At 38.2% G+C, this 11,670-nt stretch overlaps 1 protein-coding gene across 2 annotated transcripts in view; it reads left to right on the forward strand.

Moving 5' to 3' along the window:
- Window positions 1-11,173, forward strand: part of PAPPA (pappalysin 1) — a 266,709-nt gene extending 255,536 nt beyond the window's left edge. For both annotated transcript variants that reach the window (XM_003757073.2, XM_031954192.1), the window contains one exon: window positions 5,747-11,173. In XM_003757073.2, the coding sequence (XP_003757121.1) occupies window positions 5,747-5,854 (108 nt within the window). In that variant the 3' untranslated portion in view covers window positions 5,855-11,173. The remainder of the gene's footprint in view (window positions 1-5,746) is intronic.
- Window positions 11,174-11,670: the final 497 nt, after the last annotated feature.

Below are 11,670 nucleotides of genomic sequence, written 5' to 3' on the forward strand. Positions count from 1 at the left end.
AATTTACATACTATATGCACATATAATTTCCTGTTTATAAATGGTTAAGGGAGGTAGAGCTTTCTTCAAGCCAGAGCAAAGGATAACAGGTTAATAGTATATCTTATGAAACCCTGGTATCTATGGAATATTAAAAAAGACTTTGAAGAAAGCTTTTAGCATATTGGGAAGATCCTTAATGAAGGATTTTTGTGGGAATTTTATCAAGAATTACACAGGCTGAGGAAACATGGATTATTCCTCTACCATACCATTGGAGGAAATGGGATCACATATCTATTGATGTATAAAACCTACATGAATATAAGGTATTGTCTAATTCAGTCTTTTCATTTTACAGTTGAGGAAATTGAGCTCCTGAGAGTTTAAGCATTTTGTGCAAAGTTATACATGCAATAGTTGGCAGAATTAAGATTCAAACCCAGATCTTCTAATTCAAAATACACTATTTTTTCTATTATTCTACTTAAAGGTCATCTATCACTTATTTTACAGATGTGCAAAATGAAGGGAAGGGTTAAAGAATTTTTTCAGCAATACACAGCTAGCAAATGGCAGCATCTTGACTGACATTGCTCTTGACTTATATTTGGATGCTGTGTCTACTAAAAGGTAGTGCTGTTATATTCTAGACATTTGAATATGATGTTAGCATCCTAATCAGTATTTGACTGCACAAAGCTTTTTCACCCCTGCCTTAATTCTTGACAAGGAAAAGTAGTCCTTTTTTTTTTCATATTCCCCAGCTGTGAAAGGATATTTCCCAGAGCTGCAGTGAGGTAGTGTTCTTTAGGGTTCATAGACTGTGAGTGCTAGAAAAGACCTAATTCAGCACCCTATTTGAAGAAATGATGATACAACAAGGGGAACTGACTTGTCTGAGTTCAAAAACATACATAAAATCTTCCATTCCAATGAGAGGATGATAAGTTCATATATTTTAGAAACTAGAAGAAACCTTATAGGCCATTGAGTCAAAGATCTTCTTTTCACTAAAGTGGAAACTGAGGCACAAAGCAGTTATACAGTCAGCAAATGTCTAATGACAGGATTTGAATTCAACTCTTCATAACTTTAAATGCAGTGTTTTGTCTCCAAAATCACATTATCCTTCAAGTAGCATTGCTGCCAAGAGTCAGCTTCTTTTCCTCATATTTCTCCAACCCCTTCCTCTGCTTGTTGTTCACAAGATCTGTAATGCCCTTCCATTCTTTAAAAGTTATTTTACTTTCAAGTCACCATTTAGTTCAAGTCCCACTTCTTCCATGAAGCCTTCCTTGATTGTCTTAGGGATAAGGCTAGAACTCAAGTCTTCTGAATCCCATCCCATTGCTCCTTGCAGTCTTTATATTTTTCTCAATATGATAGTTTCAATGCTAAAAATTGTGAAAATCTCTGAAGAGCTAAGGTTCTTAAGTTAAAGCCCACTGGATTCTGCAAACTTATATAAGAAGAAAAGATCTCTTTAATGTCACTAGCCTACAGTTTCCTTTGTGGTTTTATGTGTTTCATTACACATTTAAAAACATTCTTTTGAGAAGGAGTATATAGACTTTGCTAGAATGCCAAATGGTGAATCCATGCTACAAAAATAAGTTAAGAAGTCCTGCTGCAGAAGAAATCCTGGAAAACTTCCAGTCAAATTAGAAGAATTGCCAGATGTCAACAGTATTTCATTAAGGGTTGAATGGGGACATGGTAGTTTAGTGTTGACTCAAAGGTAGATGTCACCTACTAACATTCAGGTCTTTAAAATTATTGCAAGCTTGGTAGTCACTTCAGAATTACAATTCTATTCCTTTTGAGATAGAATATAAGCTCATTCAGGGAAGGCACCAGGTTTTGTTTTGACTTTGAATCCCCAGTGCTTGCGCATATTAGTAAAATATGGTGGTTTGGCTTGAGGTTGCTTCCAGCTCAATGACCCTGTGACTCAGTGTTCTTGTGCCTATTTTCTCTCTCTACTCTTCCACTCCCAAGGTTGTTATCTGCCTGCTGGAGTCTGAATCAGAATCCTGCCCTTACCTGTTTCACAATAGCAGCCAAAACCTTCTGAGTTCAGAATTCTGTTGATCAGGCTGCATTCCTGAATTGATTACACAGGTTGAGGAGTCAGCCCTTATATGTATTTCAGTTGGAGAAACAGCAGCTCCTGAACTCAGACTTGGTCAATAAAGGGGGAAGAAAAAGCCTTTGCCTAAAAAAATGAATTAGCTTTTACTCAAACAGCTCTTGAAGGAAGTGCATCTTCCCTCTCTAGCCTCCATTACCTCCAGATGCCTATTCAGGAAGAGTTTTGTAAAGTTTGGCAAGAATCTCAAAATTTAAACCAGCTCCACTTACACCTAATTTTGGGGGAAAGGGTTGAATATGTTTATTGAAGAAGCAGCAAGGAGCATTGAGGGCGTAGCGGGGGGGGGAGGGGGAGAAGCTTGCCTTAGATCATGTGGCTTGACTTTTAAGCCTCAGTGTCTTCAGCAACAACACAGAAATAATAATGCCCGCCCTACATATCTTATGTGGTTTTTTTCAAGGTTCAAATGAGCTAACTGTGAAAAGCAATGTAAAAGCTACTTTTGTGACTTTGGATAAGTCAAATAACTTCTGAGCTTCAGTTTCCTCTTTTGTCAGATGAGGAGTTAGACTAGATGGTATCCTTTCCAATTCTAAGACCTATAAACCCTCATTTTCTAATGTTTTCCTACTCCTATGCCTGGCTAATTCCTCTCTCCCTACTTCGTCATGGAAATTTCTTTTACCTACTCTTTAAGTCACTTTACTCTCAAGTCACTATCAAGTTCATCAAACTTCTTCCCTAATTACCCTGGAAGACAGAAGTTCTCTCTACCTTCCAAATACCTTCAACCTTTGCTATACCCCTTTGTTCTTGCTCTAGCATTTATTTAAACATACATTGTATTTCTGTTTAGCCTTTCATATATGATTGGCTTCTCAACCTCTTAATTAGACTGTAAGCTCTTAGAAGGCAGGAAACATGTCTTGTATTTCATTCTCTTCACATCCTTTTCAGGTTAATAACATTGCCTTGCACCAAACCACAGTGGATGCTCAATATACATTTGTTCATAGGATTTAGAACTAGAAGAAAATCCAGAAAATATCCAGTCCCTTCATTTAACAGATGAGGAAACTGACCCATAGAATTATGATGACTTGTTCAGGGTCACATAAGTAATTAAATTAGCAGAACTTGGTTAATTCTGAGGATTCTTGATTCCAAATCCATTGATCTTTCTACTGTACTATGCTTCTTAAGTGAATACACTTTGGTAGCTCTTCCATCTCATCCCCAAATTTGTCAGCATCTTCTCATACTCTTTTCTGAATTTGAATGAACTGCCTTCTATTAGAAGGTATTTTAGAAATTATCTTATTCTTATCCTTGTGCTGCTTTTTAGTCCTGTCATCCAGTTGCTTATTATTCCATCTCCTATTCTGAAACTTCTCACTTCCTTGGAGACCACTTTTCAGTTGTATCTGATTCTTTGTGACCCCATTTGGGATTTTCTTGGCAAAGGGACTGAAGTGATTTTCCATTTCCTCCAGCTCATTTTACAGATGAGGCATCTGAGGCATTAACAGGGTGAAGTGACTTGCTCAGGGTCACCCAAGTAGTGAGTGTCTGAAGCTGTATTTGAACTCAGGAAGGTGAGTCTTCCTGACTCCAGGCCCAGTACTCTGGGCATTATAGCACCACCAAGCTGCCCTGCCCTTGTGTACCTTGCCCTTAATACAGAAATGAGAAAACACATTCAAAAACCAAAAAGACGGCTTTAGATCATGCAATCAAAAAGAATGTCATTGGAGAAAGAAAAGCATGAATTATTTTCCTGGTCCTTTTTAGGACTTTATAAATGTTCTCTTAGTTCTTACCTAATGGTTTTCTTGACATTTGTTATCTCTCAGTTTCCTAAAATCCCAAGTTAATAGAAAATATACACATATCTATTGATTTGAGTTAGGATTCAAACCTAGGTTTGCTAACTCTAAATGTAGTTCTCATCCCATTTCTCTGTGCAATGCTGCCTCTAGGGTTTCTGAAACAAAAGGAAAAAAAAAGTTTTAATGGGAACATCAGAGACAGTGTGGACCTTGTTAGTGAAAGAGGGTCTCCCTTTTCTTAAATTTTCCTTTGGGCCAAAAGTCTAGTCAAAAGGTTTGGCCAAAGGGACCATTCCCTCTGCCATGGGGTAGTAATTTAGTTCTGCATTGCAGGGGACTTGAATGGATGGAATTAACTACTCTCTTTGCCACACTCTTTTTTCTGAGTTAGGCAATAAAGTACTCCATTTGGCAATCCAAACATTCCCCAGCTTCCATCACCACATGAATGTGAAGACTCAGTCTCCCTAGGCAGACAGGCTGATGCATGTAGGAGAGGAGAGAAGCAAGGAACTAAGATGACTCCAAGCAGAGTACATTCCTAGTGCATTAGTGAAGAGGGAGCTACATCCTTATTGAACAGGAACTCTATTGAGGTGATGCATACATTGCCCAGAAATTAACTAGAGGGACATGTGTTAACAGCATAAGGGAGGAGAAAAGAAAGGGGATGGAAAGAGAAAATGAGTGGAGCAAGATCAAGAAAGCAGCAGATTGTTCACTGAGAAAATCTGAGCAGGTTTCAGTATTCCCCTAGAAGGAGGGGGAGGGGTGAGGTCATTAACTCCATGTGTACAGATGGGAGACACTCTTGAGAATGCACTTTGCAAATGTGGTGATGCAATAAGGTGAAATCACCTTACACTAGCATCTAGGCACTATAATCAAACTTAGACCATTCAAAAGTCCAGTTTTGTCTTACATTTAGATAGAGATAGACTCTGCCATGTGACCCTTCTTCCCACTGCTTTTTAGATGGGAGAAATGGAGACATGAAGATTTCAAATGGATTGAAAAGAGCTTAAAGATTACTTATTTCAAACCCTGTATTTTATAGGTGGGGTACTGAGGCTTAGAGAAGGAAAGTAATCTCCCAAGTATCACACAGTGAGTAGTAAAGCCAGAATACAAAGGCAGATCCTGTGACTTTAAGTTCAATGGTTTTTTGTTTTTTTTTTTAAATAATGCAAACTTTTCTTTTTAGACTATACTAAAATTAAAGAGATTTCTCCTCCTGGGCAACTCTGCCCTTCCATCCTTGATTAGTGAGAAGAAGCTGGGTAGTGTAGTAGACAGAGAGCCGGACCTGGACTAAGAAAAACGAGTTCAAATTCAGCCTTAGATACTACTGAATGATTCTGGGCAAGTCTTTCAGTCTCTTTCTGCCTCAGTTTCCTTACCTATACAATAAGATTCATAATAGCATCTACCTCAGAATCAAATGAGATCATGGATCGTGTTTGTAATACTCTTAGCAAAGTCCCTGGTATGTAGTAGGTGCTTTATAAATACTTATTCCCTTCCTCTTCCTTTTCCTTTCCTAGGCACTAATTCACACTAATGCAGTCTGTCTGTCTCTACATTCCTACCCCTATCTGAAATCACCACAACATATAAAATTCCTCCAAGTCCCTCTCATCTGAGTCTTTAATGAGGAATTAAAACGTAAAACATATCCCTGACTCAGAGCATCATACCACCAGACAGCAGAAGCCTTGCCTGACCCAAAGATGCTGCCAGCAGTCCTGTCACTATCCAAAGCCTCAGCAGGCTTTACAAAGCATGTTTTCGTGGGATGAGCATCTCCATCGTTCACTTTCCTCCTTCCCTATCTCCCCTGCAGGTGACCCCTTTTCCTATGTCCTGTGACCTACAAGGAGACTGCGCTTGCCGAGACCCAAAGGCCCAAGAGCACAGTCGAAAGGACCTCCGGGCCTATAGTCATGGCTAACAACGGATGAAGAGGAGCCAAAGACCATCCAGCCCGAAGGCAGGCTGCACAAGACACCACATCCCTTTTGGTATTGTTTTTATTGTTAGCTGCTCAACTGAATGGCCTCTCTGCACCCAGGGACCCTTAGAATTCAACCAGTCTGCCTTTAATTTTGCCCAAGAAGGACTCAAAGCTGGGGTTATGTACCAAATCGCATAATAATGACCAAACAGAACAGAGTTAAGTCCGGAAGACTTGGAAGTATTGCAATGGTGTGTGGTGTGCAGTGATGGGCCCACATAATTGGAACAGCATGTCTTGAGATGGAGATTACAAATGAGCTCTTTATCTATGATATGTATATGTGGTCTATACACATGCATATACATACATACAAATATATACATACATGTGTGTATGTATATATGTATCTGTGTGTGTATATATATATATACATATATATGTATGTGTATATATAATATCCATGTGTCTGTCTCTAGAGATTAAGGAGAGAGAGAGAAGGAAAGATAAGACACAGTCCTCTCTGGTGCTCACTGCTGATTCTCTATGGGAGAGTGGCAGCTTTGAAACTCCTGGAGTTATTGAGGCCACATTAGACCAATGCTGAGTGCCAAGGTATATTGTGCTCCAAGTATTGGGTATGGGGGCATGGGTTTCATCCCGGGACAGAGGCCCTCTGAAAGCCACATGATAGTTGGAAGGTGGAGGGGTGAACTTCTTAGTCTCAGTGGGCAATGGGTGCAAGAGAAGAGGAATGGGGTACTGTCCATTCTTTCTACTGCTGGGTACTAGTCTTCCACTTCAGAAAGAGTAGTGGGCAGTCCTGGGATGAAGCTCCAGATGAAAGGTGGGAAGAGCTTTCAGCCTGGCCTGGCAGACATACTAAGCTGGCTTGGCTCCTCAGAGACTTTGGGGGTGCTTATTCCTCAAGAGAACAAAGATGAACCAGTGAATCTTGCCCACCCCTAGAACTTGCCATTTAAGCACATCTTGCTGCTATGCCTGCTGCTACATCCCATCCGTTTCATTTCTTTATTGTGTCAGGACAGGGTTGACAACCCCCAAACAACCAAATGGTCTGCCTTAAAGCTTACCCACAGCCTGCCTTCCACTGCTCCTCACTATCTCCCCCTTAACCCCATGGCAAAAGACACTCAATAGCTTGTGTGGTGAGAGCTCATGTCCCACCTCACCTTCTGAATAGACCTTTTGGACCTAAGAGAGCAGGAGTTTTCAAGCAAAAAGACTCCAAAAACTATTTTAAGGGTCTTCAAACCAGAGTAAGGAATGCTGAAGACAGTGTTAGCATTTGGGAACTGAGTGTATCAGTGTTAAATTTTCAGAAACCAGAGAAAGATTCAATTTCTGGCTAGACATTGGTCTCCAGGATTCATTTCTGCCCTGAATAAATACTTGCTAGTGGACCAGTTTCTAGGGAACAAACACAGTCCAGAGGAGGCTAACGCTCTGTGTTCCATAATAATCTCACCTCAGTCAGGCTCAGTAAGACTCAAAGAGAGGATGAATCAGGAGGAGTGTCCCTCCAGCCCCCCCCCACAGTCCAGTTTTATCACTCTATATTCCATAGTATGTTGCCCTGAAATGAGTAGAAAGCACCATTTGTTATCTCTTTCTTATGGACTGAATCTCTAGGTTTAGAGGGTGCAATTAGTTGGCATAAGTACATTAGAAGCACTTAGTCGATCTCTCATCATTTATTTCCCCACCCACAACCCCCAAATATAAATGGTTCATGGCCACTAGCACCAAATAACGTCTCTTCAGATGGGGTAGGTTAGTGTTATGGAATTAAGGTGGCTAATGACCAGTTTGTATCACAAGGTTTGAAGACAAATCTCAAGAGAAATCTTAGCCTAAAGTGCAGAAAAAGGAGAAATTATATGAGATCCAGTCCTTGTATAGCCTACATCAAAGTTTCTTAACTAAAAATGTCAGGGCTAAGATTCAGAACCTGGTCACTCTGTCAGCCCCAAATATAATGGCAGGCGTCTTCAGCATAGTCTATGTTATAGGCACATTCAAACATTAAAATAAAATGGACACATCAAGCCTCCTGGTATCTGTACTCCAAGACCTAGGATTTGTGGGATGTAGGATGTATGTGCTGCTGCTCATTCCACATACTGCCCTCTTCCCTTTTAGCATCCATCTCCAACCTGAGACTCCTTCCCTATCTTTACATCTTGGTTTCAACAAGCTAAATTCTAACTAGAATTTAGCTGATATGGAAGGTGATGACGCTCATCAAGAGGCCACAATCCTTGGAGTGAATTTCTAATTCTATTTAAAATAGTGGGACAGGCAGGGAGCAGGGGAACGAGGCAGTATTTTGGAGGAAATCCTGCCAATCATGCCAAATTTCTCCCTTCTTTTCATCAGATGAGTGATTCTTCCAAAAGGTCAAGGAACCTTTCAGCAAAATAGCTTTACACTTGCTGAGACTTACTCTTCTGTCCTTCAAATAAGTCATTTTGTAAGGAAATTTGCTTAGGAAAGAGCTTTTTTTTTCTTGCCAAAAATGGAGAGTGGGGGGAAAGAAGAGAGTTTTTTTTTTGGTTTTTTTTTTTGATGTACAGCCTTGTCCATCCTCAATTTCTGCCTAGGGCCTTTTGCACAGTAGAGTTGGGGAGATATTCACCTGATGATGGGATATAAAGGCAGTATCAAACAGATTTCTCCCTGTATGTGAGAAGGGAATAATACTCTGTTGTCTATACCACTGAATTTCAAGTTGACTGAGAAGCTCTTCAGCCTGCTCTGGATACTCAGTCCTAACTCTTGTGTGATTCTGTTAAAGTCATTTCCTATATATATATTCTAAGATTTCTGAAGAGACCTCGGAAGCTTTGCTGACCATGACCAACTCTGAGATTCTGAAAAATTTGGTTTCAATCAGTGATGAAGTATTTGCTCTCTTGTTACAGGGATGACTAGCATTCTAATGCATTATGCTTTTTCTACCCTGGAAAGAATTAAGAACACCCAATGCCACACTTCAATTTTACAACACAGAGCCTTCCCCCCCCCCCATTTTTGTGCCAACAGCCTTTTGGGGGGAGGAGAAAGGAGACAATCCTTTCTGATTAGAGGAATTCATTTTGGTAAAAGGGTGAAGACAGATTCATAAATGGTAAGGCTTGGTGTAAAGTGAACCTACTGTCTGTAATTCTCATCCTTAGGGCTTTGAGAGGATGTCTGAATATTCTCCCCATTTTTCTAGTCTTATTTCCTTGATCCAAGGCTGAGAAGGCTGTGGAAGATGATACTTTGAGACAGATTTCAGCTACCTCCCTTCCAGTTCCAGGAAAAAAACAAAACAAAAAACAAACAAACAAAAAAAAAAATACTTGGTTGTAACTGTCGGTTTGTTATAGGTTTTACCTGTGTTTTTTTTTTTAAAGAATAATAATAATAATGATAATAATAATAATAATAAAGCAAGCCAGTTTCTTGCTGCAATTGATTCAAGTAAGAATATATAAAAATATATGTAGTAAGAAATCTGTACAATTAGAAAGGTGAATGGAAGAGAGGGAATAAAGAGAGAAGTGGGAAAAAAAAAAAAAAAAAAAGAAAAAATATTGCATGATCCAGAACCAAGAAGAGCAAAACATATTTTTATGTGTCATAAAGGAAAAGATGTATTCTGCAATCTGAGTAGTGAGTTAGACACAATCTCATAGAGTTCCCTAGAAGAGAAAACACAGTAGAGTTTTTAATAACACTCTGTTTTTCCTCATTCATTCTGATAAGCCCAGGAAATAAGGCAAAATTTTATCTCTTTGGTACTATGGCTATATATTTTGTTTTCAAGGGGGTGCTGTTTTCAATTTTACAAGATCTTAAAAGAAAAAGTGTATTTGTGCTTTTTACATTATTCAAAGTCTGTATTTCACTAGTATTTAACTGTCCTCTCAACACTGCACTCAGAATGACTGTGCACAGTCTGGTTTTCCCAAAATGCTGCTAAACAAAACAGGTAATACCACAAGTTTGGGTTTGGACAATCAAACCAAACCAAACTAAAATAAAATCTTTTATCTGTGTTTTATTCAAATGTTTTCCAATTCCTGAATTGAACATTTGGCCTAAAAGATAGAAAAGAGAGAAGCCAAAAGGAAGTGTAGCTCTGAAATGTGAGCACAGGAAGTTAACCAGTTCTGGCTAGTTTATATTTGTTTGTTTTTGCTATGAACAAGTCACTTTAAAAAAAAAGGAAAAAAAAAAAAAAAACCTCTCCATGCCTCAGTTTCTCCAGCTATAAAATGGAGATAATTCTTACCTACCTCATTGGGGGGTTGTGGGGCCTTTTGGATTGAGGTTTTAAAAGCATTTTGAGATGCTTGGGGACAAAGGCATGACACATTCCAAGTATTAATCTTTGAGACCAATGAGAGGTGAGAGTGAATTCTTCCTACTTTCCAAGTTAAAAAAAATTAAATTCCTAGTTAAAGTCACCTGGGAAAAGAGGCTTGTGTTTTAGAAGATTTAGCGTTTATTATCATTATTATTATTATTATTATTATTATTATATTTTTTCCTTCTGATTTTTGGCTTGTTCTCCAGCTCTGAGGTCCAATTAAAATCCAATTACTTCCTCCCATAGAAAGAATAAAAGATGGCGGAAGTCAGCTTGTCACATTTTGAGATAAAGTGTGAGGTTGCTTCTTAGCCCAGTGGGGAGGAAGCAGTATGCCAAAAGACAATTTCAGGCAACACTTCAGTTCTACAAACTGAGTTATTTGGATTTAAGATCCTTTATTTTATTTTATTTTATTTTATTGGCGGGTGGTGTCATTTAAACTATTTTCTCTAAAAAGTGAGAGGTCATGCTCCTTACAAACCACAACCTACCTTCTGAGTGCAAAAAACAAGGAGCTTAAATGAACTACACACCAGCAGTCAACAAAGGGAAATTGGAATAATTAGGAATTACATTATTGGGCCTCTGTAATCAGTTACCTGTCTGCAGATATCTATCTCTATATTGATATATATATGCACATGTATATAAATATACCTGTACATATATGTGTATATATATATTTAAATGTAATATTTACAAATAAAACTGTGATCTTGTCTAGAGAAAATGTATTCATATTACAAATGGCTCTTCCATCTTTATGTATCATACTGTACCTTTTTATTATTGTTATAATTATTATGATTATTATTATTATTTTGGAATCTGTTTGGCACCTTCTGGAAACTATGGCAAATAACATTTCATATCCCAAGTGCTAAAGATCTGTTTTCATGAACATTCTACTGTAAAATTAAAAAAAAAAAAAAGAAAAAAGAGAACAAAGTAAACACCCAAAGCAAAACACAATTCAATCTTTATTCTGTACCTCACGCACGTACGTTTGCTGCTCCTGTTTTGGGGTTTGTTTATTTGTTTGTCTGTTTTTATGGATCTAATTTAAGTCTCCAAGCCATATATAAAGATGTAAATAGTATAGCTTATTTATTAAGATTGTCATCTTTTTTTAATTTATATTTACACAAATGTTCATCTAATTTATTTTTTTCAATACTGTTTTTAACCATCACTGTCCTGTTTTGCTGTTTGAGAGATTGTTAACATTCTGTATCCATGGCATTGTTTTATATCTTTTTTTCCCCTGGTCTCAAATACAGGTTGGATTTCACTAAAATTGTCAAAGACAGAAATATTTTGCCACTGTTGATTCCTATACCTTAAAATTCTATATTATAAAATATATAATAACTTGTATGCTTAAAACTTTCCTGGTGTGGTTTTGTATATCCCGTAGCATGATGATCTC

The sequence above is a fragment of the Sarcophilus harrisii genome, chromosome 2 (assembly GCF_902635505.1).
Source record: "Sarcophilus harrisii chromosome 2, mSarHar1.11, whole genome shotgun sequence".
In the NCBI taxonomy this organism is placed as follows: domain Eukaryota; kingdom Metazoa; phylum Chordata; class Mammalia; order Dasyuromorphia; family Dasyuridae; genus Sarcophilus; species Sarcophilus harrisii.